Genomic DNA, 26,146 nt, shown 5'->3' on the forward strand with positions numbered 1-26,146 from the left:
AATTCAAATTTTAAAATTCTCAGACTGTGACGTTTTTGGAGGGAAGTTGTCCAGGGGGAATTGCCCTGTCACCACTTAGATGAAAGTGCGGTGATGTGGCTTTTATTCACCAAGCCTTTGGAGGTAAACTAGTATCTCTAGAAGTGAAAGTGTACACTTCTGAAATAAGGAAAGTATTATACCTCAAATTCTTCCCAGAATCCATCTTTGTTTGGTACTAATGGAGTCTCCCTTTGCAATTCAACAACCCGGTCACCAATAGACGATGCTGTTATTTTAGTTGCATTAAAAGGCTAAACATAATTTGTAAATTACTTTGAAAGTATACAGAATTATACGCTAAAGTTTTAAACATGGTGGATGCAAAATTATCCAGTATTCCTTGGTTCTAGAAAAAATAGTTGTCACATTTCTTGATTAAACTGTAAGCTGGGAAGAGCAAATCTGTGTAAACTAACTTAAAATTAAAACATGTTAGGAAGCCCAAACATCAGAATAAAATGAACAACCCTGTAGTAATATACAGTAATTTCTTTCCCATTCTTTTATAATCAAAAGTGTACGAATACCTGTTTTAAGTGCACTACAGTGCCACCATTTTTTTCTACCATAGGATTTTGCCGATAATAGTCAACTAAGTCAGTGATGGTTTCGAATACCGGTCCTCCACCAATATCATACTTGCCGTCAACATTATAAATCATGACATGCAAGACAGTTTCATCAGATCTAAATTAGGGAGAAGTTCCCCAATTTACCAAATCTAGACTTCAGAAACGTGCATCAAAACATGTTAAATATATCAAGATTATTTGCTTACTTGATAGTCAAAACGTAATCGCCAGGCTTGCTTACACTTTCTCTGACTAAATAACTGCCATTCTTGCCTTTATCAAGCATTAATCTTTCTGCAACCTTACTTGACATATGACCGTGAAACCATCTTCAATTATAAATTAAAAATGCAAGAAATGTAATGAATGTTACTCAGTATGCATATTTATCTCAGGGCAGAAACCTTAGCAGATAAAAGTTCCTGAATTAGTTCCAAGTGGAATATTAGTGAGGTATTTATCATACCTTTCAGATGTAGGGTCTTTACAGTTCAGTGGATATAAAAGTTCTATAAGCTCTCCGTTTTTTTCTCGCAGCTCTCTTTCCATGTAATATTGGATAAGCTCTGATAATGTAGAGAAAGGCTCACCACCAGGCAAATCATAATAATCTCCATGGTTTTGTATTTTTATGTGAGTTACACTGTTGTTTCGTCTAAAAAAAGAAAACTCATCGATTGGCAAATCATAAGTCACTTCGAATGGAAAATGAATACTGTAAATACTTTGAAACTTAACCCAAAACATATGCAAAAAAAGTTTTGAAGTATTCTAAGGTATGTTCAATAATTTTTTCAGTTATATTGTATTAATCTTGAAAATTCACACACATGGAACAACACCAAAATGCCAACCAATTTTCATGTTTTTTAAATTAGTAAAAGCAATTTTGAAAATGTTTGAGGCAATTTTTATTCTAAAAATAAAAAAAAATAGAAAGAAGTTTTCCCAGCCATGGTTATTTTGAGCTGTACTTAAATCACCAATTCTCCATGTGAGATAGCAATTCTAAAGCCACAGACATCTCTTTAACTGTGCAATTATTAACAGCCTATACATCTACATGCAAAATAGCATTTTTCATTGGAATAGATGAAAATTCCAACCTCAGTTAGTGAAGGAAAAATATTGATTTTGTTCCAGGCCAATATCCTTTTGCAAGATTTCAGCTTTACGCTTGTTATTTTTATATATTTTTAATGTATATAAGGCTTTTTTAATTTAAAAAGCTGCTTTATAAGTTGCTTGCTAAATTTGGTCAGTTGATTTCAAATTTTTTTGTCAAACCCTTGGTTGAATATGTAGCTTCTACATGTTTTCAATACCATACAATGGTAATTGCTGCATAATTTTCAATCTTTTTTATGCTGTTGCATAGAACAGCTGCTAGGATATTTAAAGCAGAAAAATCCACTCAGGCAGAAGAACAATACGAGATATGTCATTTAAAGTAGAGCTTATAACTTTGTATCAAAATTTAAATGACTTTGTATCAGATTAAATTAAAGCTTCAATCATTGATACAATTACTTTAGGCAAATGGTTGCAAAGGGTTTTATGGTTTGATGTTTCAACTTTTTTTTTTCTAAATGTGCAAATAGCTCTTTAAATAGGAATTCTTGCAAAGCAAATGTAGATGGTGATTTTACTTTTTTCAACACTGATCCAAAAATCAGCAAAAACAAACATTACCATACCTCACAGAAAGTGTAAAATCATTTTTGTTTGTTGAGCTAGGTCTGCATAGAAAACTACCATCTCTTCCTCTTTCCATAAGCAGTTGCTCAGCTTCCTGCCCTGTTATGTTTTGATGAAACCATCTAGAGAGGTAGCAACAATATGTATCACATAACTCAGTAATGCAATAGAGAATTAGAAAAAAATTTAGAGAGGGTCTGAGCAAAGAATAAAAAATATGTGAGCTATTACTTGCTACATAAATTGTATTAAAACATAAATAAAAAACCTTCTGGATGTCATCTTGATCAACTTTATATTTCAGCCATATTGTCCAACAAATACACTAATATGAAATTGTAATAGTTTTCCTAAAACATCAATAATATGTTGCAAATATATAAAAGATAAACTAGGCAAACACATGCTTAGAATGATTTACCAATATATATAATTTATTTACATTGATTGTGTTGAGGCACTAGCCATTTACAAAACATCTAAAGCAATACTCACAAGCCATACATTTTTAAATACTACCAAAAGCAAAATTAAAGTAAGAAAAGAAAACAAATCTTAATATAGATATTCGCAGTATTCCTTTAACAAATGACATAACACACATTTAAAATTTAATCTAAAAAAACTCAATACTTATGACCTTACTTCACTTAGGTGCTTTTTTTTTCACTCAATAACGATTTCCTTTACCATTTACTTACATGATTCTGGAGATCAATTTTTCTTTTGTATTGAATGTTATTCTAATCTATTTATGTGAAAAGTTTTGCTTTGTTTCAGTGTCAGCCATTTTTGTTTCTTAAGTGTGTCTTCTTAGGTTAAGTCAATTTTAATTTTTCAAACTCAATATTATTGTCACTCTAGGATTTGTCAGTTCAAATTTTTAGTTTATTTAAAAATTTTGTTAAAATTTATTTTAGTTAAAACATATTTACAAGTTACAAACAAGTCAATACTCAATAACACAGTCCGCATTACAGATGATCCCTAACCCAAATTTTAAGACTAAATTCAAGAGAATTTGAGAATTATCATTTTATCTTCTTTTGAATGCTAATATTCTTTGTGATAAAGCCCATTTATCTCTTTTTATTCCTTTTATAGCTAGCTAGTAGTAGGTAAAAAGTTTCAGCTTCTTTTTTTCCTGTCCAATAGACCTTTTTAAATGTTTAAATTTTCTGTGGTAAGCCCTTCTGGCTCTAACAACTGCGTAGCAGGCAGAAAGATGCGGAAGCTTGCAGAAGAAGGTCTTTTTCACCCCATAGCTCTTGGTTAACCCAAGCCATGTGAGGGAAATTGGGGTGATGGTGCACTGTGTAGGGCGTTGGATGTTGCAGGGAGTTGTCTGGCAGAAGCGCTGACCCTAATTGAGTTTGCGTAGCTCAAAGAGAGCATTAAATACTCCCCATCACAGCCAGGACCCCTCCTGGAAATAATGGACAGGGTTTATTCCTTGATATTTGTGGGGCTAGCCATGTAAAATATAGCTATACATCTACATCTCTAGGATGGGTTTGATCCCTTTCCCTTGTCTTGTGCTTTTTTGCGTACTCTCCTTTTTGGCAGAAATTAACTTAAACAGTGCATTTCTTCAGTTCTTTCTGAAAAAATTAAAATTAGCATATTCTTAAAAATTAGTGAGGTTAGCTAACTACATAAAATACAGAATTGTACAGCTTTCTTTTTCCTTCCTCACAGTTTGGTTTGCTTGCAATACTTGTTTTTACATAAATCCAGCTATGTCTATTTTGCTTATTCTATTTCTCGCGCAACTAATTGCGATACCTCAAAATCGCTTTGTTGTGTAAATATTTCGCCTGAGCTGGCCAGCCACACGAAAGCAGATAAACTTTCTACAAGCTTTAATTGTTAACTTTATTAACATAATATTGCTCAATTGTATTACTTTCAACAAATTCTGTTTGATTGTTTATTTGCAAGGATTCCTATTATCTAATATGGTCTAAAAGTTATTCTAAACTGTCACTTCTTGATACTTACAAAGATGACTTTTCCCACTCTTAGCGGACTCGTGGATCTATTCTTGGTTTGATAAATCCCCCCACTGTGTTAACTAAATCCTTCGGCTTGAACTCTATTCGAAGTCAGTCCATTTACTCATGGAATTTTGTACAAAACTCCTTTCCTTCAACTCAACTAGTCTCTCTCACCTCTCTCAAACTAACTTCTTCTCTGATCCAATTCTTTTTCTCATTGTACTGCTGAGTTTGTCGTCATTTGTTTTTTTTTAATATGTTACTGCATTTTGCATAGGTTTTTGTTTGTTTTGTTGTTTTGTTTTTGTATATTAAGGGTGGCCAGCATCTTGTCATAGCCGTAGGCTATTAATGCTGGTCTCCTTACAGTGATAGCCTAATTTTCTTCATAAATTTGATATTTATTTGACTTTTACCTCGTGTATGCTATTAATGTAGAATAAATACTTCTTCTTCTTCTTCTTCTTCTTCTTCTTCATGTGCTCTCGCCTGTTTTACAGTGTCTTAGTTGAAAGCTAAAGTCTCAACAATCTCAAGCAAAACCCCCTCTTCTTGTGTCTGGCTCTAAACTACACCAGAAGGGGAGTAGGTGAAGGTAATAGCTAGCTAGCAAGCTACAAAACAGAACGTACGAAACAAATCCTTGGTTAATTTAGTTAGCTAGCTAGTTATAAACAGAAAGGTAACTGTCAAAATTTTTAAAACTTATATATACATCAGCTAATATTATCTATTTACTTATCTATTTACTCATTTATCTTATAAACCTTTTTGAATGTTTACATTTTTCGCGGTAAGCCCTTCTGGCTCTAACAACTGCGTGGCAGGAAGAAAGATGCGGAAGCTTGCTGAAGAAAGGTCTTTTTTAGTCCATTTCTTTCTACGGAAATATTTTCGAGGCTTTAAACTATTATCAATTGTAAATAGATAACTTTTGATTGACATATATTCATATAAAGTCGTAATGATACCTTCGCGCGAAGAAACAGACTAAAAAGGACCTCAATTCACCTAGTGCCTGCATCTTTTTGCCTGCCACGCAAATGTTAAAGCCGAAAGGGCTTATCGCGGAAAATGTAAACATTCAAAAAGGTCTATGCTTGAAGCATGTTTTATTCCCCTGTCCTTTTTATTAATTAAAGTACACTTTCACTCTACTAAAACAGATAATCACATATAGCATATTGCACAAAGTAGCTAAACATGTGTTATCAAATAATATCATGAGTTGTGGGAATAGGAATGAACCATTGTGGACACTGCTGGACAACAAAAGCTTCATCGTTTGCCAGCAGTGCTTGGATAGTTTATTATAGCTTGGTGGAGCTTAAGAGCTGATGTTGCCATCAGCTATTGAATCATCATTTAAAACAAAATACAGCAATGTTTAAGCTCCATATACTACCATTTATAAGCTGATTTTCGTCCCAGATAAGACAGTTTTAACGAATCGAACTGTCAAGTGAAATTAATTTTTGCTTTTGAACTAAAGCTTTTAAATGGATTTAAAACAATCCAACACGAATTGAAGCTGTTTTGAGGCAAATTGGCAGACCTATATGTCAAGTTATACATCAACAAATTTGTTATAATGAATTATAAAGACAAATAACTGGAAGTTTAGGGAAAATAATATTTAGAATTACTATTCATTTAGTAGTTTTAACAGTATATAATAGTATGTAGATCAATATCTTAAGTAGTTAAAACTTCCATGTGTGAAAGCTGGAAGTTATCAATTGATTGATGTTTTAAGGGAGACAGGTCGAGTCAAAAGATGTGGTTGTTGTTTTGTGAGGATTTTTTTTAGCCTCAGGGCTCCCTGAAATATTTTGTGCAGTAGAGAAAGAAGAAGAAAAATTAGGATGGCCACAGAGCTCTAGTATGGACCATTTTTTTCTAATTTTAAGGAGAATGAATGAAAAACCTGCATATATGTTTTAAAAACATTCTTACAAACTGCAATGTGATACGTGTTAACACAACAAGGAAATGAAATACAAGAAAACTATTTGACTATTATTGTTTTATATTCACAACAAATATATAATTTTTGAAATTAAAACATCTGTAATTTTTTCACTTTTTGAACAAAAATATTGTTTTGGTATATGTAAGGAAAGTGAGCATCTACAAATGATATTTCTATTTTTCCAAAAAAAAAAGTTTTTAGTTACTAAAAGGTAAAAAATCTTTGTTTCCGAATAGTCTAAGAATCATTTCGTAAAAAATTATAGAATAAGGATCTTATTATTATCATATTTTCCTTAAAATTTATTCATCCAGATTTTTATGCTAAATGTATGAACATATGCTGCAAAAACCTGTGAACTAACAGCTGTTGCTAAGGTGTTTTATATGCAAAGTACATAATTTCTGTAGAAATAACTTTTAAAACTCTTCTTCACAGAATTCAGTTTTTGCCATCTCCATTTTAAAAACTACAAAAGTATGAAGAGAGAGTTATATAAATTTAATCTGCATTTTAATTTAGAACTGTTAAGAGATTTCGAGGTTTGATGAGCAAACATCAATCATGGAAACGAGTTCTGTAAATGGAGAGATGCATTAGCAAAAAAGTAATCAATTATTTTAGTATTTTTTATTTAATTTTAAATGGTTTTACTGTCATCTTATCATAAAAAGCCCAACTATAGCTAATTAATTGTTAGTTCTCCTTTAAAGAGCTGCTTTGTAGTTTGTTTTGACAACAATACTTTTAATTTTTTGCCAGTGATATGGCATATTGATTCCCCCTTTTTTGCTGGTCAAAGCTAACTTTAGTCATCAACCTGCAGCAAGGGAATTAGGTAAAACAATTACCAAGACCAATACACTTTCTTAAATGGAAATCAGAGAAAATATGGTTAGAAACCCAAAATTGAGCTAAAGTAACTTTCAAATTTAGAAGACCTTCACATCAAATCATTAAAATGCAATTGTGTGAACCCATGATTTTACCTTGTCTTTTTTAATCTGTAGAACCTTTTCTCTTTTTCTTCAATAATATAGGGCAAGAGTTTTTTTTAAAATACAGAGGTTAGATTCAAAAGTAAATGGTGACTTATATATATCCTAAGTATGGTACACAAGATGTAATTTAATCTAGGCATAATAATGCTGCAAGAGAAAACATGCAAATGAGATTTTTTTTTTTAAAAAAAAGTTATACTTCTGCATTTTTTTGCTTTTGTTAACAACAAGGCCAGTCACACAAAACAAATTTTTTTTGCAACAACAACATAGTTTAGTCTGGCCTAAGAAAGATATTACATACAACATGTTCGTTTATAGTTTTGGTGTTCAAGGTTGCTTATTGAATGGTTGTTTAAGAGACTATGTAAATAAAAGTCAAACAGGATTTAGGTCAATTAAGGATAACACAATATATTATCTTGACGACCTGTCCAAAATTGACCTATATGCACTTGCAAAAAAAAGCTTTGCAATGTTTTGCGGTGATATCTATTTTTGTCACACACTTTTTGCTGAGTCAAGTCTTTTTTAACCATTGCGAAAAAATCATCCCTACCAGATAGAGCGTTGGGATCAGGATAATCAAAGATTATGATTGGTAGGCAAAACTTTACTTTGTTTTATGGTACTTATACTTAAAATGATATCCAATGATTTTTATAGTGATGCCTCAACAACAAATAAGAAGTACATTGTATAAATTCATACTGATATGGGCATGCATTTGTTGTTATCCTAATGTTTTCTTTTCTATGTTTAGAATATTTAATTGTTGTGCAGATTTAATTCTCCCCACCACCGTCCTAAGCTATTTCTTTTACAGTAAACCAAAGGCCAGTGGCTGTATTATTAAAAAAAATAATTGCATGTATTTCCCCTGTACCATGGTTTCTTTAATTAACTATATTTATAGAATCTATCAAATATATGCTTTTTTATAATCTGTTATTACAGCCACCATAAAGCTGTTGAGATTGAATCACTTCAGGTAAATAATGCTTAAAATAAAATGAGTGGTCAAGTTTTAAATGTCAGTAGTTAGGTTTATAAGAAGTTTCTTAAAACAAAATATAAATATATATAACTATAAGTTTATAATGCTGGTAATTAATTAGTTACTTTCTTACTTAATGAATGGAGTTGTATATTTTAGCTTTTCTAATGTATAGTAATGTATTATAGTCATTACAGATTCATTTATATGACAGTGATTTTCATATGAGTAATTTATGGAACATTTTACACTCCTTTATTTTTATGATTCTGTTTTTCTATCCATCAGATAAATGCTTTTGACATGTGTTTCCCAAGGGCTGTTTTGAAGTAAATTGGAAACTCTTTTTAGTTAATCGTTTTGTGTTTAACACATTTAACTGATTTGTCAATGGAAATAATAACTAATGTTTACTGAATTACTTAGGAAAAGTGTATTTATTATTTAGTGGTATCTAACTCTGAAGCCTTTGTCAAAAATTTTAAATATTGTTGTCAGATTTTATTTCTTTTGTGTGTTTTGAATACATTATTTTGTTTTAAGCTATCTAAATTTGTTAAATCATAAAGCTAGTAAAGGTTTGATGCACAGATTTGAGTTATGTGATATTGTAATAACATTACTTAGTTTGTTCAGTCACTACTTTATTATTGCTTAACATGTTAGACCTTTATATCATTTTATAATAATTACACACTTTTTAAAAAGAAACTTTCTTCTATGGTCTTGTTGAGTTGCTTTTCATTTTTTTGTTAGAATCCACATTGCGGTCCCTGTTTCATATCGTAAATTTACTCTTTTATTTCTTTAATAAAATATTTCGATTTTTTCACTTTTTCTCGATTTGACAGTTCTTAAATAATCCCAACTCTTGTTTTTTTAAATATAACAATGTGCACTTATACCAGACTTTCTGGAAATTATTTAACAACGTCTTCACAACTTGATTAATTAATTGTTGGATTTTCAAGTTTCTATCTTTGTAACTTGTCAAATTGTGTCATTTTGTGTCATTAATTCGGTTTGTCTGACGTAAACTAGAATGGACTGCCATCATCAGGCAAAATAGGAGAAGGATCTCCTGAAACGTTGCTACTAAACTATTATGTTCAAGAAATGATAAACTTTCCACAGTATTGTCAAATTGTGTTTCAAATCCCCCACCATTGTTTGTAATGTTATTATATCATTGTCCAATTTAAAATTCAACAGGAAATCAAAATTCAACTTTTTTATCCTGTTGACATATTGAAAGTTTCAAAATGACTTATCTCTTTAATTTCATTTTTAATAAAAAATCTTTGCTCTAGTAAAAAGAAAGAAACCAAATAAAAATGCATACACTCATCATTAATAAGCATTTTTCCAAACTAAATGATAATGTACTGTATTTGTATTGTTAATTACCTTTTATTTAGTTAATACCTTTTAATTAATTGGTTTTATTAAGAAACAGTAAGTAGTAGTGCTTTTTTACGAAAGACGTAGGACTAAGAAATATCTTTCTAATTGATCACAATAGGAATAATAAACCATTGTGTATACATCATGAGAATAAAAAGAATAGTGGAAGACAAGTTTCACTATAATGCTGAAGACTGTTGGTAATTTTATATATAATTTGGTTAACAATCTTATGCTATGGTTATGAAGAAAAAGATTTTGCTATATACAGTTACTTTACCACATTTTTGGTTAAGGTGCTGGACTGCACATGTCACCATGGTGAATTTAAAGAAGGTTACAATTAACATTAAATGAACAACGTATATATCATGGGAAAAATGAAACTCTTTATAAGTTTCATATTTTAAAATTTTAAATCAAAATTTTTTTATATATAATTAATATTTTTGTTATTACATTGAAGCAAGTAATTAATAAATTTGCCAAAATGTGTTGGATTGCAAAATACTTAGGTGTTACATTTAAAAGCTTCCTTATTTTTGTCATCACAGCTCAACAGAAGGGTAAAGTGTTAATGTATGATAAATTGTTTTTAAAATTGAATTTTTTTGTATATGTCAATTGCTCATAAAAATCTAGCAACAAGGAAAAAATGTATATTAATTTAGAAAAGGATAGATTTGAATATAAAACAATGGCTCTTAGAATTCCTTAAACAAGGTTTCTCACTTTAAAAGCTGCAGCTGACTGCTCAGATTAATGCTTAAATCAAGATTCTGATTTTTTTTGAAGTTGTAGTTTATTAAGTAGGTAGCACCACTTACAAAGCCAATTTCTTTATGCCTTGTTTTTTTTTTGAAAATCTTGCATTGTTAGTGTCATCATGTAATTTTCGTGTTTGTTTTCATTCCTTTGTTTTTGTGCAAATATTGTAAAATTATCCTTTATTCAAAATTAATAATGTTATCTTATATTTTATAGTAAAATGATTTTAAAATCACATACAATGATAGACTTAAATTCAGCTCTTGTATGGATTTTGTTGTTGTTTTTTCAGGGAAAATAAACAATAAATTATTGAGACATTTGATAACAAGTTGAGCTTAATGTTGTTGTGAAAAATACGAAATGTCTGACTTTGGAGAGAGTAATATCAATATAGCAAATAGAATTAAACATTTTTCAGGCACTGTGGATAGTAATTGTAACAATGTACATAAAAAACCAAGCCCTGTTCCAAGAAGACGTCCACAGACTGAGGAAATAAATTATAATATAGGATTGCATGCTTTAAGGAGGAGTTCTTCGGATCATGCAATAACTCCAAAAAAGCCAGCAGTACCAACAAAACCTGTCCCTGCTCCTAAAACTTCTCATGTACAAGCATCAATACAAATATCAAAACCTCAAGTTGCAGCACGAGGGAAATCCCCAAGACCTGCTAGCACTCCTGTGTCGCCGAATTTAGAACATAAAGTAGTAAGTGAATTGAGTACAAATCAAAAAAAGACTAACAAAGCTTTAGAGAATAAACCAAAGCTGCCTATGAAACCTAATATTAATTTGTTAGATAGTAAGGGGTTTGGTACACAGGTGAAGTCGATAAATAGTGAACAATCCTCTTGGAAACAAACAGCTGGACCACCAAAAAAGCCTGTACCCTTTGGTCCTACTAAAGTTATAAATCAACCTACCACTAGTCCTCCTAAACCACCAAGAGGACGAGAAAGAAGTGTATACGAAAACCATGAACTTGATACTTCAAAAAATATAAAAAATATTGCAAATAATGTTAGTGAGAGAACAGATACTTTGGATGGAATGACGTTTGGAGTTCCTAAATCATGTAAGTGATTTTTTTGTTTCATTTCTTTATCAAAATATGTGTTATATTAGTTTTGAATGTGTTAGGACTTGTTTTATTTTGCTTATATTTTGATGGTCTGATTGCTTGTTTATACACTCACCTACCCACAACATTGTAAACCTGTGGTACTTTATGATAAGTTGATGCAATCAAAAGCACAGAATTCCATACCTTTGATAAGTTGACACAATCAAAAGCACACTTAAAATACTTCAAGCATGCTATTTGTGAAGTTTCAGTAATCCTACTCTTTAAACAAAATGTAGGCATCTTAACATTCAAGCAGCTTACATGCCATGTTTCATGTGGAAATGTACTGACAACTTTAAATGTTGCATATAACTGAAATTAATGCCACCATATTTTTAAGTTTAATATTTTTTCTTCATGTAGGATTATTTATAACATACTTGAAAATATACTTGAAATTTGATTTTGAAGAATAAAAATACTTGTTAATTATTTCTCAACATACAGGGATTTAAAAAAAATTGTGACAAATTATCTAGTATGTAAAGTTTTTTATATGCTGTATAACAAATTTCTTTGGTATGTTTGAAAAACTACAGCATTGAATTACCTCTTCAAGCTTCATTAATACGCCGTATATGCTGCGTATTTATACCATATTTTTTAAAGTTAATTGTAATAAGTACCCTGAATTACAGCATGTCACATTATAGTCTTTTACAGGGTAAAACAATAATTTTATTTAAATCAAGCCCTTGATTGAAAGACAGAACGAAATTGTTGTGTCTGCATCCAAACAACGCCAAAAGTTAAATTCAATTTTCATGATTTTAAACAAACTTTAAGCGGTGCTATTAACAGTCATGACAATAATTATTTGCCTTGCTTCAGCACCTCTAGTATTTTTACATTATCATGCATGTAGATCACAACACACACATTAAAGCGAAACAACAACAATCTGCTCCTGCAACTACGCATGTACCATTCACATCAAAACCATATGGAAAACAAAACATTGCAAATTCATCATCAAGGACAAAATCTACTTCAGCAGGTATAGATCTTATTGAGTTGGGTACACATAACTCGTAGCATCGTGATTTCTGTTCTTTAAAATTGCTTGATTCTTATTTAAATGCTTTTTATATTAATATCTGTTTTGGTGCAAGTCCATAACGCAGAAAATAGAGACCCACACAATATATTTGATTGCAGAAATCCTGAAACGTTTTCCACAAGCTAGCTACTAATGTTTAATACTTCAATAATCAATTTAATGAATTTTTAAAAGCATTTAATTTTGCCCCTAATTTTTTTTAAGATACAGTTGGATGTATTTAGGAAAGATTTGCAAAATTTAAAATAAAAATCATCCTAGGTTCTTATTTTTTTACAAGTATTATGTTTTTTGTTAGAAAACATAATATCAGTTGATCTAATTTTTATTTTTACTTCAGTGGATGATGATTATGATTATGTTTATGAGGGGGTTAAAAGTCGAACACCTGTAATGTCTCAAAAAAACCTATACGATCAGGCAGACCCTCGCGCTGTTCAAGGTTTGTGTTCATTTATGTTGCTGTTGTTGTTTTAACATCTATAAAAAGATTTTGTAGATCAGGGGTTGCACCAAAGAGGAGAAGAGGATTGGATTTGTAGTAAAGCAAGAGTTATAATGTCTGTTTTAAACTGTCAATGTGCATTTTACAGTTTCCTTTTTCAAACTTTTTGCAAGTCTTTTATTTCAATCCCCTCAGTTTTAAATCTCAGTTCTACTCCTGAATTTCAGAATAAAATTGGGACAAAACATTTTTTAATAGGTTTTATGAAGTCAATACAAAGCAATGGCAGTGATGATCTTTATGAAGATCCAGATACAGTGGACTTTTCTTCAAAAAACCAAAACAAATGTGTTCCTAATGCGGACACTAGTTCTCAAGAAGATTACGAAGAACCACCTGATGCTAAGGGTCCACTAATACATATAAGTAATAACGATTTTTAATCAATGTTTTTACCTTCGAAAAACATAAAGTGTTAGGATAAACTTTTGTCATATTTTGCGTTTGTAATGTAATATATACTTCAATTTTTACCTCTCTGCGAGCAAAAATTGTAACCAAAATCTCAATTATGTTACAAATGCACAAGTATTTAAAGTCAAAAGGGTATGGAACAAGGGCTCGTATATTCATTCTCTAAGTGTTTTTTTGAAATATAATTCTATATGTACTACTCATGAATTTTCCTGCAGAGCTTGCAACTCTTACAAATACCGCATATGTTTAGAAGACACTTCTTCTGATGACGATAACGATGATTACGATATGCCCGATAGTTATTATCCTCCTCCCGTCCCTATGCACAAAAACAAATCTAACAAAGATACTCCACCACCTGTGCCTAGTCACAAAAACATCAGTGATGACAATAATCTTGCCTCTTCTTCAAGCGATGAAGATGCCTGTCCCAATTATACAGATCCAGAGTCGTATTTCTCAAAACCGCCTGTTCCAATATATAAACAGCGTCTTGGTAGCATGCGAAGGGGTAGCAATGTACACTTTCAACCAGCTGAGTACATGCCGGTGTGTGAATTTGTTCCAGAAATTGACTCTGATGATGAACTTATACGTGACTCTTCGTATATTGATCCTGCAATAGCGTTTCCAACTTCACCTACCTCCAAAGTCCGAATTAAAGCTAATGATGAACAAATATACAGTGATGGTATGTACTAGTTTTTCTTCTTAAAGAAATTTTTTGTTTACTTTTTTATTTTATTTTTGGCAATTAACATCCCTCACATTCCCTGCTCTGGATATCATTAGTTCATATATTTACCAATCCTTTGTCACTCACATTAAAATTTATGCTTTAAAATATAAAGTAAAACAGTGTAAGAAGACATTACCTGCAATCTAAGTGTGTGGTCAGGTACTGTATGAAAACACTTTAAAAATATATAATCAAAGGTTTTTAGTTCTGTTTTCATTCGGCAAACATGCTATCAAAGACTGACTTTTGTATTTTCATATTTTGGCCTGTCAAAAGGGTTATCCACATGTTGAAAAGCCTCATCAATCTGTGATCAAATTTGCAAGCAAATGACATTCTTACACTGTGACTTTAGTTTTTTGTACTTCATTATTTTAAACTTGACTTGCTGTAACAATATCCCCTCAAAAAAGTTTTTTGCTTCAAACTTTTTCTTCAAAATGTTTTTCTTCATTTTCATCACTTAATACACAAAATGAAAAACCATGTTTTTGTAACCATAAACCTGCCTTAGGGGAAGAAGTTTTGGTGAGAAAAGAAGCAAGGATTTTACCAATTTTAGTAAAATCGGTAGTGTTATATTTCTGAAAAAAAATTCTAAAAGAGCTGTACATCACTTGAAATGGTGTACATTTAGTTAAACAAATATTAAAGGAAACCCTAATAAAACTAAAACTTTGGTCACCTAATCTCCACCAGGGAAAGAAAAATTTCCATTCACCAAATCCTACCAAATGTACATCTTTATTTCTTTTAAAAAAAATTACATGGTCAAATTAATGTATTATACACTCTGTGTTTCTTTTCAGAACCATTATATCAGGTGTATAATGCAGAAGTCAATGAAGAGCATCATAGACTCAGTAAGAAAAAAGATGACAAAGAAAATAATAATATCTGTCCTGATATTCTACATGGTGGAAAGTCCATACGTATGTTATGGGAAGAGCTACCTGCAGTCAGAACCAGTGGTTTTCTTGAAAGTATCACCGATGAGGAGCGGAAAAGACAAGAAGTAAGACAAACATATTTTTAATGGATATTTTCCATGATTAGACTGTGATACATTATTATTACATCAGCTATCCTGAACAAAATACGGGTGTTAGTTAGTTATTATCCGCGGAAATATCCATGTGTTGGCCCGTTATTTATATTCTGGTCCTCAGATTATCGTCCATCATATATTTCGTGCATACTTAACACAAAGAAACGATTTGGCCACTATTTTAACAAAATACAGGTATATATTAAAGGAAAAGTGGTCTAGATCATAAAAATATGTCCTTGTTTCAAAAGGCTGTTTAAAATAATGTACAAGTTGTAAGATGGTTTGTCAATATTAAAAACAAAAAACAAAGCTAAAGAAATTCTTATTTCATTGTGATATAGGCAATGTTCGAAGTTATCACATCTGAAGCATCCTATCTCAAAAGTTTAGACATCTTGGTATCACACTTTATGTTAAACAAAGATTTTCTTCCCAACCCACGCATGCCTTCTGCTGATACAGACGAACAACAGATGCTTGATCGACAGCAATATCATTTTCTGTTTACTGGTATATCTGCCATCAAGTCTGTTAGTGAAAGGTAATTGGGGCTTAGTATTTCTGTGTGATTACTGTTTTCCAATAAACTGGAAAAATATTTTGAATTTGATACTACATGAGGAGAATATTTAGTAATGTCATAAAATGCGAAGGTACAGGATATTCCTGATAAAACAGATTCATGTGAATTCTTATGTTCTCCAATAAAAAGTTTCCGACTAACTTCTATTTCAACTTTTATTATTTCTACTTATTATCTCTAATCTTATTTTACGTTGGTAATAGATAAAATAATGCAAACGTGTTCTTGTTTTTTAGATTTTTAAAAGATCTTCGACGGCGTCAACAAGAAAGTATCTTGATCAGCACCATAAGTGATATTATTTCAGATTACGTATGTTTCAAACTTTTTTCTTCAACTTAATTATACATATTTGGTTATTTACTAGGGTTTGTGGAAAAACAAAGGAAGTTTTGTTTACATAACTGAGAACTTTTAAGAACTAGTCTCAGGATGGATACTTTTTTAATTACAACAAAACAAGACCACATTTTTTGAAAAAAAAATGACTTAAACCTATGAAGTAATTCAGAATAAGTATGCTGTTAATATGTTAATACCTTCATGTAATATGTAATGTAATTTAGTATTTTCTTAATACGTTCTTAATCTTTTGGCAAAGCTTCTACTTCAACATTCTTTGAACAGATTTTTAAGGAATTAAAAAACTCTAATCTACACGAAAATTAAAGGTTAAAAATGTCAAATTTACATTGTGTGGAAAAAATATTTAAACGCTAAAAATTTTAGGTCATTTAGCTTTTGTTTTATTTTAGGCACAGAATAATTTCCATTGTTATGTTAAATATTGTTCCAACAAAGTTTTTCAAGATCGAACATTGACAGCCTTATTGTAAGTATTTGGTCAACCATGTGTTTTCTTTGATTAAAATTTGTTGTGGTTTTTCTCTCCGCTCCTATTTAAATCTTCCACAGCTCAAACAGCACTGCTACTAATGGCACTGGAACTTAAGTGGTATTTTTAAGTTACCTAACATGAAGTTATATTAACACAACTAGGTTTTACACTGAAAAACTAATTGTTGAAACTTTCACTTAAGTTTCTGTTGACTGAAAATAAAAGGAAGCGTTTTTTGATTCATGACTTCTGATTGGATGACTCAATTTTAGTTTCTATCCTCAATGTAAATATGAGAGTTATCTAACCTTATTGTCATGACAACAGTCAGTTGTTGGTGTGATTTGACAGGGAAAATGCTATAAAAAACACGAGTCTTTTTTGGCTAAATTTCCGCCCCTCCCCTGCTGGCTTTTTAAAAAATTTTTTTTTGATATGTTGCATAGTTTAATACTGAGTTGTAATATTTATCTATTAGACACTTGACGCGGTAGAAATCGGATTTTCGGGCAATCTTTGGCGCTTTTTCAGGCAAAAAACAGGAAAATCTGTTACGAACTATTATTCAAACAACTATTATTCAAACAGAATGTAAAATTCGCTTTAGAACTAAAACAATTGAATTTTGATGAGGTAGTGGTATTTTGGACAAATTTTAGGCATTCGTTGACATCACAAAAAAACGCTCACATGAGCATAATTTTATTGCTGCCATTTTGTTTTTTCCATTACTTGCTAAAAGTGCGCCAAGTTTTTTTAGCTATTTCTTAAAGTTAATGTTGTTATCAAGTGTTTGAGCTTCTATTTTTTTTGTTCTGTGCCATTAATATTTCCGAGTTGTGTCAAAAAAAAACGAAAAACAGTTACAGACAGCTGACCAATTCCATTAGGCTAGCCGAATTCTGAACGCTGGCTACCCAATTCATCTTGTACGACTCTAATTCACTAAAATGTGGAATGACATCAATTTTACCTTCGCAATCTGTTTTAATTTTAGGCATTCCAATGCGCAATTTGCCGATGTTTTGTCTCAACTAGAAACTAATCCAATATGTCAAGGCCTTTCAATGCAGTCATTTCTAACTTTACCCATGCAAAGGATAACAAGGTTACCTCTATTGGTGGATGTAAGTTTTAAATTATATTTTTACAATTTTTTTCTTAATACAGTGATGAACATAAAAGAACTTAATATTCTAGATATGCTTATGTGTCGAAAGCCTAATCACGTTTGTACCGATTTTTAGGCTATCTGCAGCAGATGCGAGCCAGGTAGTGATGAGTTTCACGCAACAGATAAAGCTCTTAATATTGTTAATGTTGTAAGTATAAGCATACTGTTAACTATTTACACACGAGAAGTAACATTTTATGTTTGTGTTCAACTGTTGTTTGCAGAGAACCACAAGAAGAATATTTTTTTCTTACATCATTACATTATACTATTTGTTTGTGATTATATGTTATATAGTTTTGCGGAGATGGTGTAGTGGTAGCGCATTTGGCTTGTAATCATAAAGTTTCAGGTTCGAGTCCCCACTCCGGCGCACTTTTAATGTAGTGTTGTCAGCCCATTTGGTTATTATTATTTCGAATATTTATACATGATAAAGCCACTTCAGTGTTGGAAACACTGTTATTAATGTGGGTCCTGTGCTCTAAATGTATACATCAGGTATATACCGGCTAGCCTACTCAATTTCCCTCATATGGCATGGGTTAACCCGTAGCTGTGGTAAAGACACCTACTAAACATGCCCGCGCTGTGGATCGAAACACGGACCTTGTGATTACGAAGCGAACGCCATAACCACAACGCCACGCGCCACAGTGCCATCTACTGTATGCTAATAGATTTGTGTAGCAGGCAAGCAAGTCAAGGCAATGCTTTACGAATCTCTAGCGGTATCTTTCAGAGGGGGGGGGGAGCCAGTCATTAGGGTGGAATCCCCAAGGACGTTAAATCTTCGCGTTACTTACTTATAATTTACTTACTTCTATTTAGTTGGTCCACGAATCCAACGAGGGTGCTCGTAAAATGGAAAGAACTGAAGAAATGTATTTTATACAGAAAACATTAACATTTAAAACAAAGGTCTGTACAATTTATTTTTATATATCCTATCTACATTTCGTTAAAATTCATTTGGCATCAAAAGCATTAATTTTTTTCTTTTGATACAAATATAACACATATATACAGTATTGATAAAATACACTGTTTTTGCTTCCAAACAATCGTCTTTCTTTTTTGTGATTTTTACGCATTGATCAAATAATGTACCTCGAATGCGTACGGTTCTTCAGAAGCGGTCAAGTTTGGAATGAGTTGAACTTCATTGAATTCAGTGGGAACTAGAAGAAAATATGAAACTCAGTATGTTGTAGTCAAGTATTACGGTTAGGTTTATGGGCATCTATTCTCCACCAGGAGTGAACATTGTCAAATTTTAATAAACTTAACACTCTTTCTCTAGAGATTACTGGATATTACCTAAAAATAATAAAAATCTATACCTCTACTGAATCTCTTATAGTTAAGCGTCTGAGAAACGACTAATCGTACAACATCTGACGCCTTCTCTAGTTTTTCGGTTACCTCACAATGTGTTGCATTTTCAATGTTTTCTTCATCAATCCATAAGAGCTGATCACCTATGTAAAAAATTTAGGTTGTGAAAACAACTTGGGAGGGAAAAGGAGTGGGGGGAGGGGGTGCGGTTATGAAAAAGACATAGAAAAAAAGGTTTTTAAATCTGGTAAATGGGAGACTTGCTACCACTTCAAAAGAAAGATTTTTAGAAGACTTTTGAGGATGTTATTTTAACTTATAAAATATGGACTACGTGGTCCATACCTGAAAATTTACACCATATAATAGAACTATCTTTTCGTGACAGTTCGCTAAAATTTGTGACATATGTTTGATTGGAATCTCTCTACGAACTTTTTTCCTTAAACAACTGGAACAGAAAACCTTTTAGCTGTTACTGTTGGTACATTTTTTGCATTTTTTTCTTGAAATCTTAAAGCCTTCGCTACTCTTCGTATCTGGATTTGCTTTCCAATACTCATAATTCGGCTGCCGGACTAAAAGCTTATTAGCTCTCGATGACACGTATTTTTTTATGTCGTGCATAGTATATACACCCACCTATTTTCAGCCGTCCATTTGTGTGTGCTGTTCCACCAAGAGTGATAGCATCAACATAAACACCTTCACGTTTGTCCCAACTTGTTGTAAATCCTAAAATTAAGAGCTCCTATCTTACACTAAACATGAATTACGTATCGTTTCAGATGCTCTCTTATTCTTTACACATTGCTTTTTGGGCCAAAAAATCGTCCTGTCACCTCTATCGACTTCCTTGTAAGTCACTAAATTCAAAGATCTATTTTGTAAGCAGGAAAAACAAGTTAATATAATAAGAATATCTCGCTTAATGGTGTTGATGCTAGAAGAATGGAAAGCACATTGATCGAGACAATTTCTGTGTTGTAACCGAGAAATGCTTACCAAACGTGTTATCGTCGCCTCGCTGTAATCTGATTATCTTTAACGTTTTGTAGTTGCATTGCTGTTTCGTTGACTTTCTTTTTTCTGTGTCCACCCACGACATTTTGTGAAAAACAAAGAGTTTTTTTATCTTTCGCTGGCAGATAACAGTTTGTTCTTTTGCAACTGAGCATTCCAGTTTCCTCCTTCAGCTCAATCTATACGGACAAAAATCTTCACCCTCCATCTACGTTCTGTTCAATTATTTGCACCTTCGTTATGCCTTATACACAAAAAACTCAAAGATGGAAAACGGTAGGTTTTGAATAATTTATCACTACTGAATTACATGAAAGCCTGATGTTCAAAAAATGCAAATTTAATGAATGATTTTTTATTCTCGTTGACAGTACACTTTGATGGTTTTGACGTATGTCTTATAGAAGAGACGCATTTTATGTACTGATTCATCACGAATTAGTCATAGCTCTACTTTGGCGCCAAAAATTATCCGCAGTTTGACTGATTTTTATGTGATGTACAATAACATAATCTCACTTTTCGTTCTTTGACATTAAGCGGCACAGATGGTTTTTATGAATTAAAAATCTAATTTTTCTTCTTCTTTTTTTTTTCCATCTCTTTGTTTTCGTGAGAAAGTAGATGATTTGTTTTCTTGTTTACACTTGTGCAGTTTCCCTGTTTTTTATTCCTCAATTATATTCTTTTATGTATATTTAACATGTATTACTTTTTAATCACACTCGAAACACGTCTTTAATATTAACCAACCTAGTTTCGAGGACCCATAGTGCACCAATTAACGTTCTTTTTTTTTCTTATTTCTTTTCTCATGTCATTTCTTTATTCTATCTTTATATTTTTCTATTTTTTTTTAAGCTACTAACGTTACGTAAAAGTAACACGATTTTTTCTGTATTTAAAACTTAGCTTTCTAGGGGTAAGTCAGTACAATAAGGAAAAGTCTAAAATTAAAGAAGAAAAAGAAAAAAAAATAATCTGTGCAGCTTTTTAAAAACTCTTACTACCTCTGCATTATAGAAATTGTTAGATTTCTGTATTCTAGCATGTCCCAATGTTTGGTTGTTCTGATTTGCAGTCCTTCAAATACTCCCTTTTCTCGCGAGTTTGAATGCATGGTAACGGTACTTTTAGATTTTTAGATTTGGGTGTGTAGGTATTGGAGGTATAGATTTTTCTTTGACCACGTGCTTCAGAACATGATGTAAGACAAAAAAGAACCAACAACTAGATAATATGGAAAAACACTTGAAAACCCGGGGTTTGACAAATTAATAGCATCACAATTTGTGTGGTGTAGAGCCAGCCCAAGACAAACACATAAAACACTGCATACCTCTTTAAAATTGCACCATTTAAAACCCTGTTAACATTTTATTTCAGCCCATACCACTTATATCTTCGTCTCGATGGCTGGTTAAGCGAGGCGATGTCATGTGCCTGCACGAAGAAGGACGCTTTTCAAAATATCGAAATCAAATTCGACAAATCTTCAAAGGCAAATGCAAGCCTGTCTATTTGTTTCTGTTTACTGATATTGTCCTGGTAACGAAGATGAAAAATGATGAACATTTTAAAGTTATTGATTATTGCACACGATCACTTCTAAAGGTGGAAGTCCTGCCGCATATTCCGGACCCAGAACCTCCGAAAGTTGGTACACTAGCGACAATTCATATAAACCCATTAAAATATGCGTTCACCATTATTCTGTTGGAGAATTCAAACAACAAAACTGTGGATTATCATTGTTTTCTATCAACGGAGTAAGTTAGATTAAATTTTCACGTGGCATTTCTTACCGCGCTCTCTCTCTCTCTCCCTCTTTCACGGTTAAAAAATCTTATTAAATAACTAGCGTTGTAACCAAATGTGCACTAAGCATCTACAAGAGCCCTAACACTCCTCACTAAATACAGTACCTGTGTTCTTGTTAAAAATTCGATTGGTCATATATGCTCGTGTCAGCATTGCACGTGCATTGTGTTCCATCGCAATTACACGCGAGTGAGCGGCGTGATATTTATTAGGTTAGTTGTGATTAATGGAATTATTTATGTTTAGAACTGATAAAACGCGATGGCTAGAAGCGTTTAATCCACCGAAAGAATCTTTAGAAATAGCTGGCGAATCCATTTACGACGAATGGGGTAAGATTTTGTTGAAAGCGTATTCATACCATTAGGAGATTTTTTTAAAATGCTTACCAAAGTATTTTGGGCTTTTTCCCATTGCTTTTTCTTTCTCGTATTTTCTCACGAATTGATTTTTTTTCAATCATTCACATATCATACCAGTCTTTATTTTTTTGGCATGACATGACATGGATGGTTAGCTTACACTGATTGGTTGTCTTCTAAACTGTTCTAAACTACCACGTGGTTGCTAAAATAGTTATCGTTTCCATGGCGATGTAATTCACTATATTTGTTATGTATGAGCTAGATAGATGCAGATATACACCGAACTCGTTCCCAATAACGAATATTTTACTAAATAACATCATTATAGATCGTCATCTATGCGCCTATATAGCATTTATTTTTATTATTATTATTATTGAAATTATTTACGCAGGATAGCCTCTTCAGTTCCTATTGGTACTGCTATCAACGAGGGTCCTGCAAAGGGGGTCTTAGTACATTTAAAGCTTCCATTTAAGCTGCGAAAGTCGTACAAGTACAGCAATCGCTCAACTAACAACCGCCTAAGATATAAATCCTATTCTCATTCTGAGCGCTAAGCAGAAAGGATAGATTCACTCTTTTATAGTCTCTGGCATGAATCGACCGGGTTTTAAATGGTCGACCATAAGGCTACCAGTCGGTAAATGTTTGCTAGCTGTTAATAAGGGAAGGAAACAAATTCATTTTCGCGTTAAAAGGTTTCAAAAACTGCAAATTTGGTGAAATATACCTTTGCGATCCCATCATGTTTATTGAAATTCATTACCAGAGCAGATCTCAGTATTTGAAACGTGACAAACTTTTCGCGAAGGTAGATTAATTGTCTGATCTTCGTGTAAAAAGAATACAAAAACCAATTCGAAAGAAAACGGTATCAACGGTACATGTGAGACATATCAGTTTAAGTAAACCTGCAAATTACCTTATCAAGTTGATGCGTCGAGTGGGACTTACAACCATGTCGATTATTAAATTCCAAGGAACAAATTTTGACTCAACCAGATTAAACGCATTGTACAAAATTACGCGATTCGCAAAAATAAAACTAGCCGGATAATATCTTCCCGCAAAAATTTGTTGTTATTTATTGTTATTTGTTGTCTTTCTTTCTTTAGATTGTCCTCAAGTCCAGGTCATACATCCGTATCAAGCCGAACAATCAGACGAAATAACATTAATAGAAGGTGACGTCATTAAGGTGTTAAGGAAACTTCCTGACGGTAAGCGTATTAATATCTGCATGATTAGCTAAGTCATGTTTGTTTGCGCTTCTGCGTTAGTTATAACGTATAATATTACCAGTACCCTGTGAATCTTACTTATAAGATCTTCACACGGACCGCCAAGCCAACCTCAAGTCACATGTCAATAAGTTCGGTACGGGTGAACCAGCTCCATTTTCTTTTCTTGCTCTAAAGTTTCTATTTTATTGACGTAACATTTTAGTATCAGCGAAGTTTGATTGCTTACTCTTGCAAAGGTTCTAAGTTACAGCAATAAAAAATAAATTTGTGAAACTAGTATACTTTTAAACAGGCCTGAATCGAACAGCAAGCATAATGGACAACTCAAACCCTGTGTCATTGTTTTTAATTGTATATTTCCACCATAACTACAAAGAAAACTAAAGTCCCTTAAGTGGTGGCACAGAAGATCTTGAACTATTCCCGTACATAAAAAAACAACAGAAATTGGCTAAAAAACTAAAGTTCGGTTGTTGACCAGTTAAGGAAGCTTAAACAAAGCTGTATTCACCTAAAAATAGTATCGAATCATGCTTAAATTTTCTAATTTTACGTCTTTGACGTGCCCTGTTTTAAGACTTATTTTAATTTTTTGCACAGGTTGGGCTGAAGGGTTGCGTCTTCGCGACGACGAGAAAGGTTGGTTTCCTATCAATCATACGGATGAGATTGACAGCAAACACATTCGAGCAAAAAATTTAATGCAGAGGTACAGGCTGGTTACTGCTAGCAAGAATATCGTTAGTCAAATTCTTGGAAAATAAATACAGGAAACTGCATTAACGCGTTACGTACAAATGTGATACATAGCTACAGGGTGATGGCTTGTGACTGTTATCAGCAGGTGGATACGAGGACGTATCAGGTTACGAAGCACAATATTCAAGAACCTCGCCAAGAAGGTATTTTTTATCGCGATGTTTCTGAAAACAAAGACCGTCTTAACTTTAGTACGCATGCGTGCATTTTTTTGATAAATTTGTCAATTGTTATGATTGTGTTAATTTTTAAACATTTTGTTTCTTCTTATCCCATTATATATATTTTTTTTAATTTATTACAGAAAATAAATTGGAGTGATGTTTGATTTTGCATCATTTTTTGAAATATTAAAAGGAGAATATATTTTAAACATGCACAATTATATATATATGCAAATTTTGTACTATTTTGTACATAAATTAACATTTACTGAAGGGATCCTCTCCAAGGGTGTACTCATATGTAATTGTGTATCTCAATGCAACTCATCTCTAAAGTAGACTTTCAGACGGAGAGTGGGAGCAGGTTTTAAGAAGAGGGCCTTCTCTGAATTAAAGACGGTATTTATTACGCCAACCGTTGTTGCTCTCTTAAACTCTCAAAAAAAATTTTTAAGAAACTAATCTGTGACACCAAGACATAGCATATGCTTTAGAGTTTTTACTAATACTTTTTTGAGAGTTTTTACTAATACTTTCATTTTTTGTTAAGAACAATTTTATAAGAACAATGAAGCTTAAAGTGTTTAAAAAAAGAGAACGAAATAACGTAAAAAGAGGCTCGAAGAGGCACATTGAAGCTAAGCTCAAATTAAAGTGTTATCCAAAAAAATGTTAACCTTTTTGTAAAAATGTAAATATTTGTATTTCACTAATTATAATTCTATTTTTCTACGATAAGTCGAATTTGTCCAGCATAATTTTATTCAAATCAGCGTTTTGTAGATATTGATTGGTACCTTGATTTTTTACGACCAAAATATACCTTTACATAAATAATTTTCTTGGAATCTGTGTTGTCTGTTACGTTGGTTAAAGGGTGTACGGTCTGTTTTTTGTACGCATAAAATTAAAACAACCTAGTTACCAAGGAAAACTGGGAAATTAAAAATAACAATATTTCCTATTTTCCAAAACGACTTTTTTTAGCTTTGTAATTTATATATGTATTATAGGTAACATTATGATAATTAATTTCTCATACTAGGAAAATTTGTAATAAATTGTAATTGTACTTTGGATAAGAAGCTTAGTTAGCAACAAAATTTAAAAAAATAATTGTCTGTTATTCCTCACCCTTTTGTTAATTACCGGTAACATGATCAACCTCTTTTCCAGGGCTGGACTGTTACATTATCAAAGAAGATACAATATGTCCTAGAGAGAAGGTTGCAGCATCGTTTCTAGGTCCTTGGATTACACTTTTTTGGTCCAAGAAGCGGGTTTATAAGAAACTGGTACTGGGATACACTGAAAATGAAGAAACACTACTAAAGTTCCTGTAGTTTCCGAAACTATAAAAATCTGGTAACTTTGTAAAATTTAAATTTTAGCAGCTGATTTACAGGATGTTCGTCACAGTTAAAACATCTTATTTGAAAATTCTTTAGTCGGTTACTTTTTTGCAGTCTAAAGCTGTTT

The 26,146-nt window shown here is 32.1% G+C and overlaps 3 protein-coding genes across 6 annotated transcripts in view; 1 reads left to right on the forward strand and 2 right to left on the reverse strand.

The window, feature by feature from the left end:
* The window catches only part of LOC130641392 (tyrosine-protein phosphatase non-receptor type 11-like), a 76,043-nt gene that overhangs the window by 4,558 nt on the left and 45,339 nt on the right, over window positions 1-26,146 (reverse strand). For all 3 annotated transcript variants that reach the window (XM_057448176.1, XM_057448177.1, XM_057448175.1), the window contains exons 2-7: window positions 2,581-2,662; window positions 2,312-2,434; window positions 1,081-1,269; window positions 821-943; window positions 570-729; window positions 183-293 (exon numbers count right to left, since the gene is read on the reverse strand). In XM_057448176.1, the coding sequence (XP_057304159.1) occupies window positions 183-293; window positions 570-729; window positions 821-943; window positions 1,081-1,269; window positions 2,312-2,434; window positions 2,581-2,594 (720 nt within the window). In that variant the 5' untranslated portion in view covers window positions 2,595-2,662. The remainder of the gene's footprint in view (window positions 1-182; window positions 294-569; window positions 730-820; window positions 944-1,080; window positions 1,270-2,311; window positions 2,435-2,580; window positions 2,663-26,146) is intronic.
* On the forward strand, window positions 6,273-25,783 carry LOC130641389 (ephexin-1-like). 2 transcript variants are annotated; one of them, XM_057448171.1, is made up of 17 exons: window positions 6,277-6,888; window positions 10,744-11,532; window positions 12,449-12,580; window positions 12,984-13,085; window positions 13,347-13,514; window positions 13,816-14,256; window positions 15,114-15,319; window positions 15,697-15,896; window positions 16,175-16,250; window positions 16,694-16,770; window positions 17,774-17,903; window positions 18,024-18,098; window positions 18,782-18,871; window positions 21,698-22,080; window positions 22,379-22,464; window positions 23,616-23,720; window positions 24,345-25,783. In XM_057448171.1, the coding sequence occupies exons 2-17, from the start codon at window positions 10,815-10,817 to the stop codon at window positions 24,506-24,508; spliced, it is 3,153 nt and encodes a 1,050-aa protein (XP_057304154.1). In that variant the 5' UTR covers window positions 6,277-6,888; window positions 10,744-10,814; the 3' UTR covers window positions 24,509-25,783. The 2 variants fall into 2 exon arrangements, with proteins under 2 accessions (XP_057304155.1, XP_057304154.1); XM_057448172.1 differs by lacking the exon at window positions 12,449-12,580 and having other exon boundaries at window positions 6,273-6,888.
* LOC130641398 (protein lin-7 homolog A-like) lies at window positions 18,838-21,743 on the reverse strand. Its single transcript, XM_057448186.1, has 4 exons — window positions 20,294-21,743; window positions 19,931-20,023; window positions 19,294-19,431; window positions 18,838-19,131 (listed from the first exon to the last, which is right to left on the reverse strand). The coding sequence occupies exons 1-4, from the start codon at window positions 20,394-20,396 to the stop codon at window positions 19,037-19,039; spliced, it is 429 nt and encodes a 142-aa protein (XP_057304169.1). The 5' UTR covers window positions 20,397-21,743; the 3' UTR covers window positions 18,838-19,036.

The sequence above is a fragment of the Hydractinia symbiolongicarpus genome, chromosome 4 (genome assembly GCF_029227915.1).
Source record: "Hydractinia symbiolongicarpus strain clone_291-10 chromosome 4, HSymV2.1, whole genome shotgun sequence".
NCBI lineage: Eukaryota > Metazoa > Cnidaria > Hydrozoa > Anthoathecata > Hydractiniidae > Hydractinia > Hydractinia symbiolongicarpus.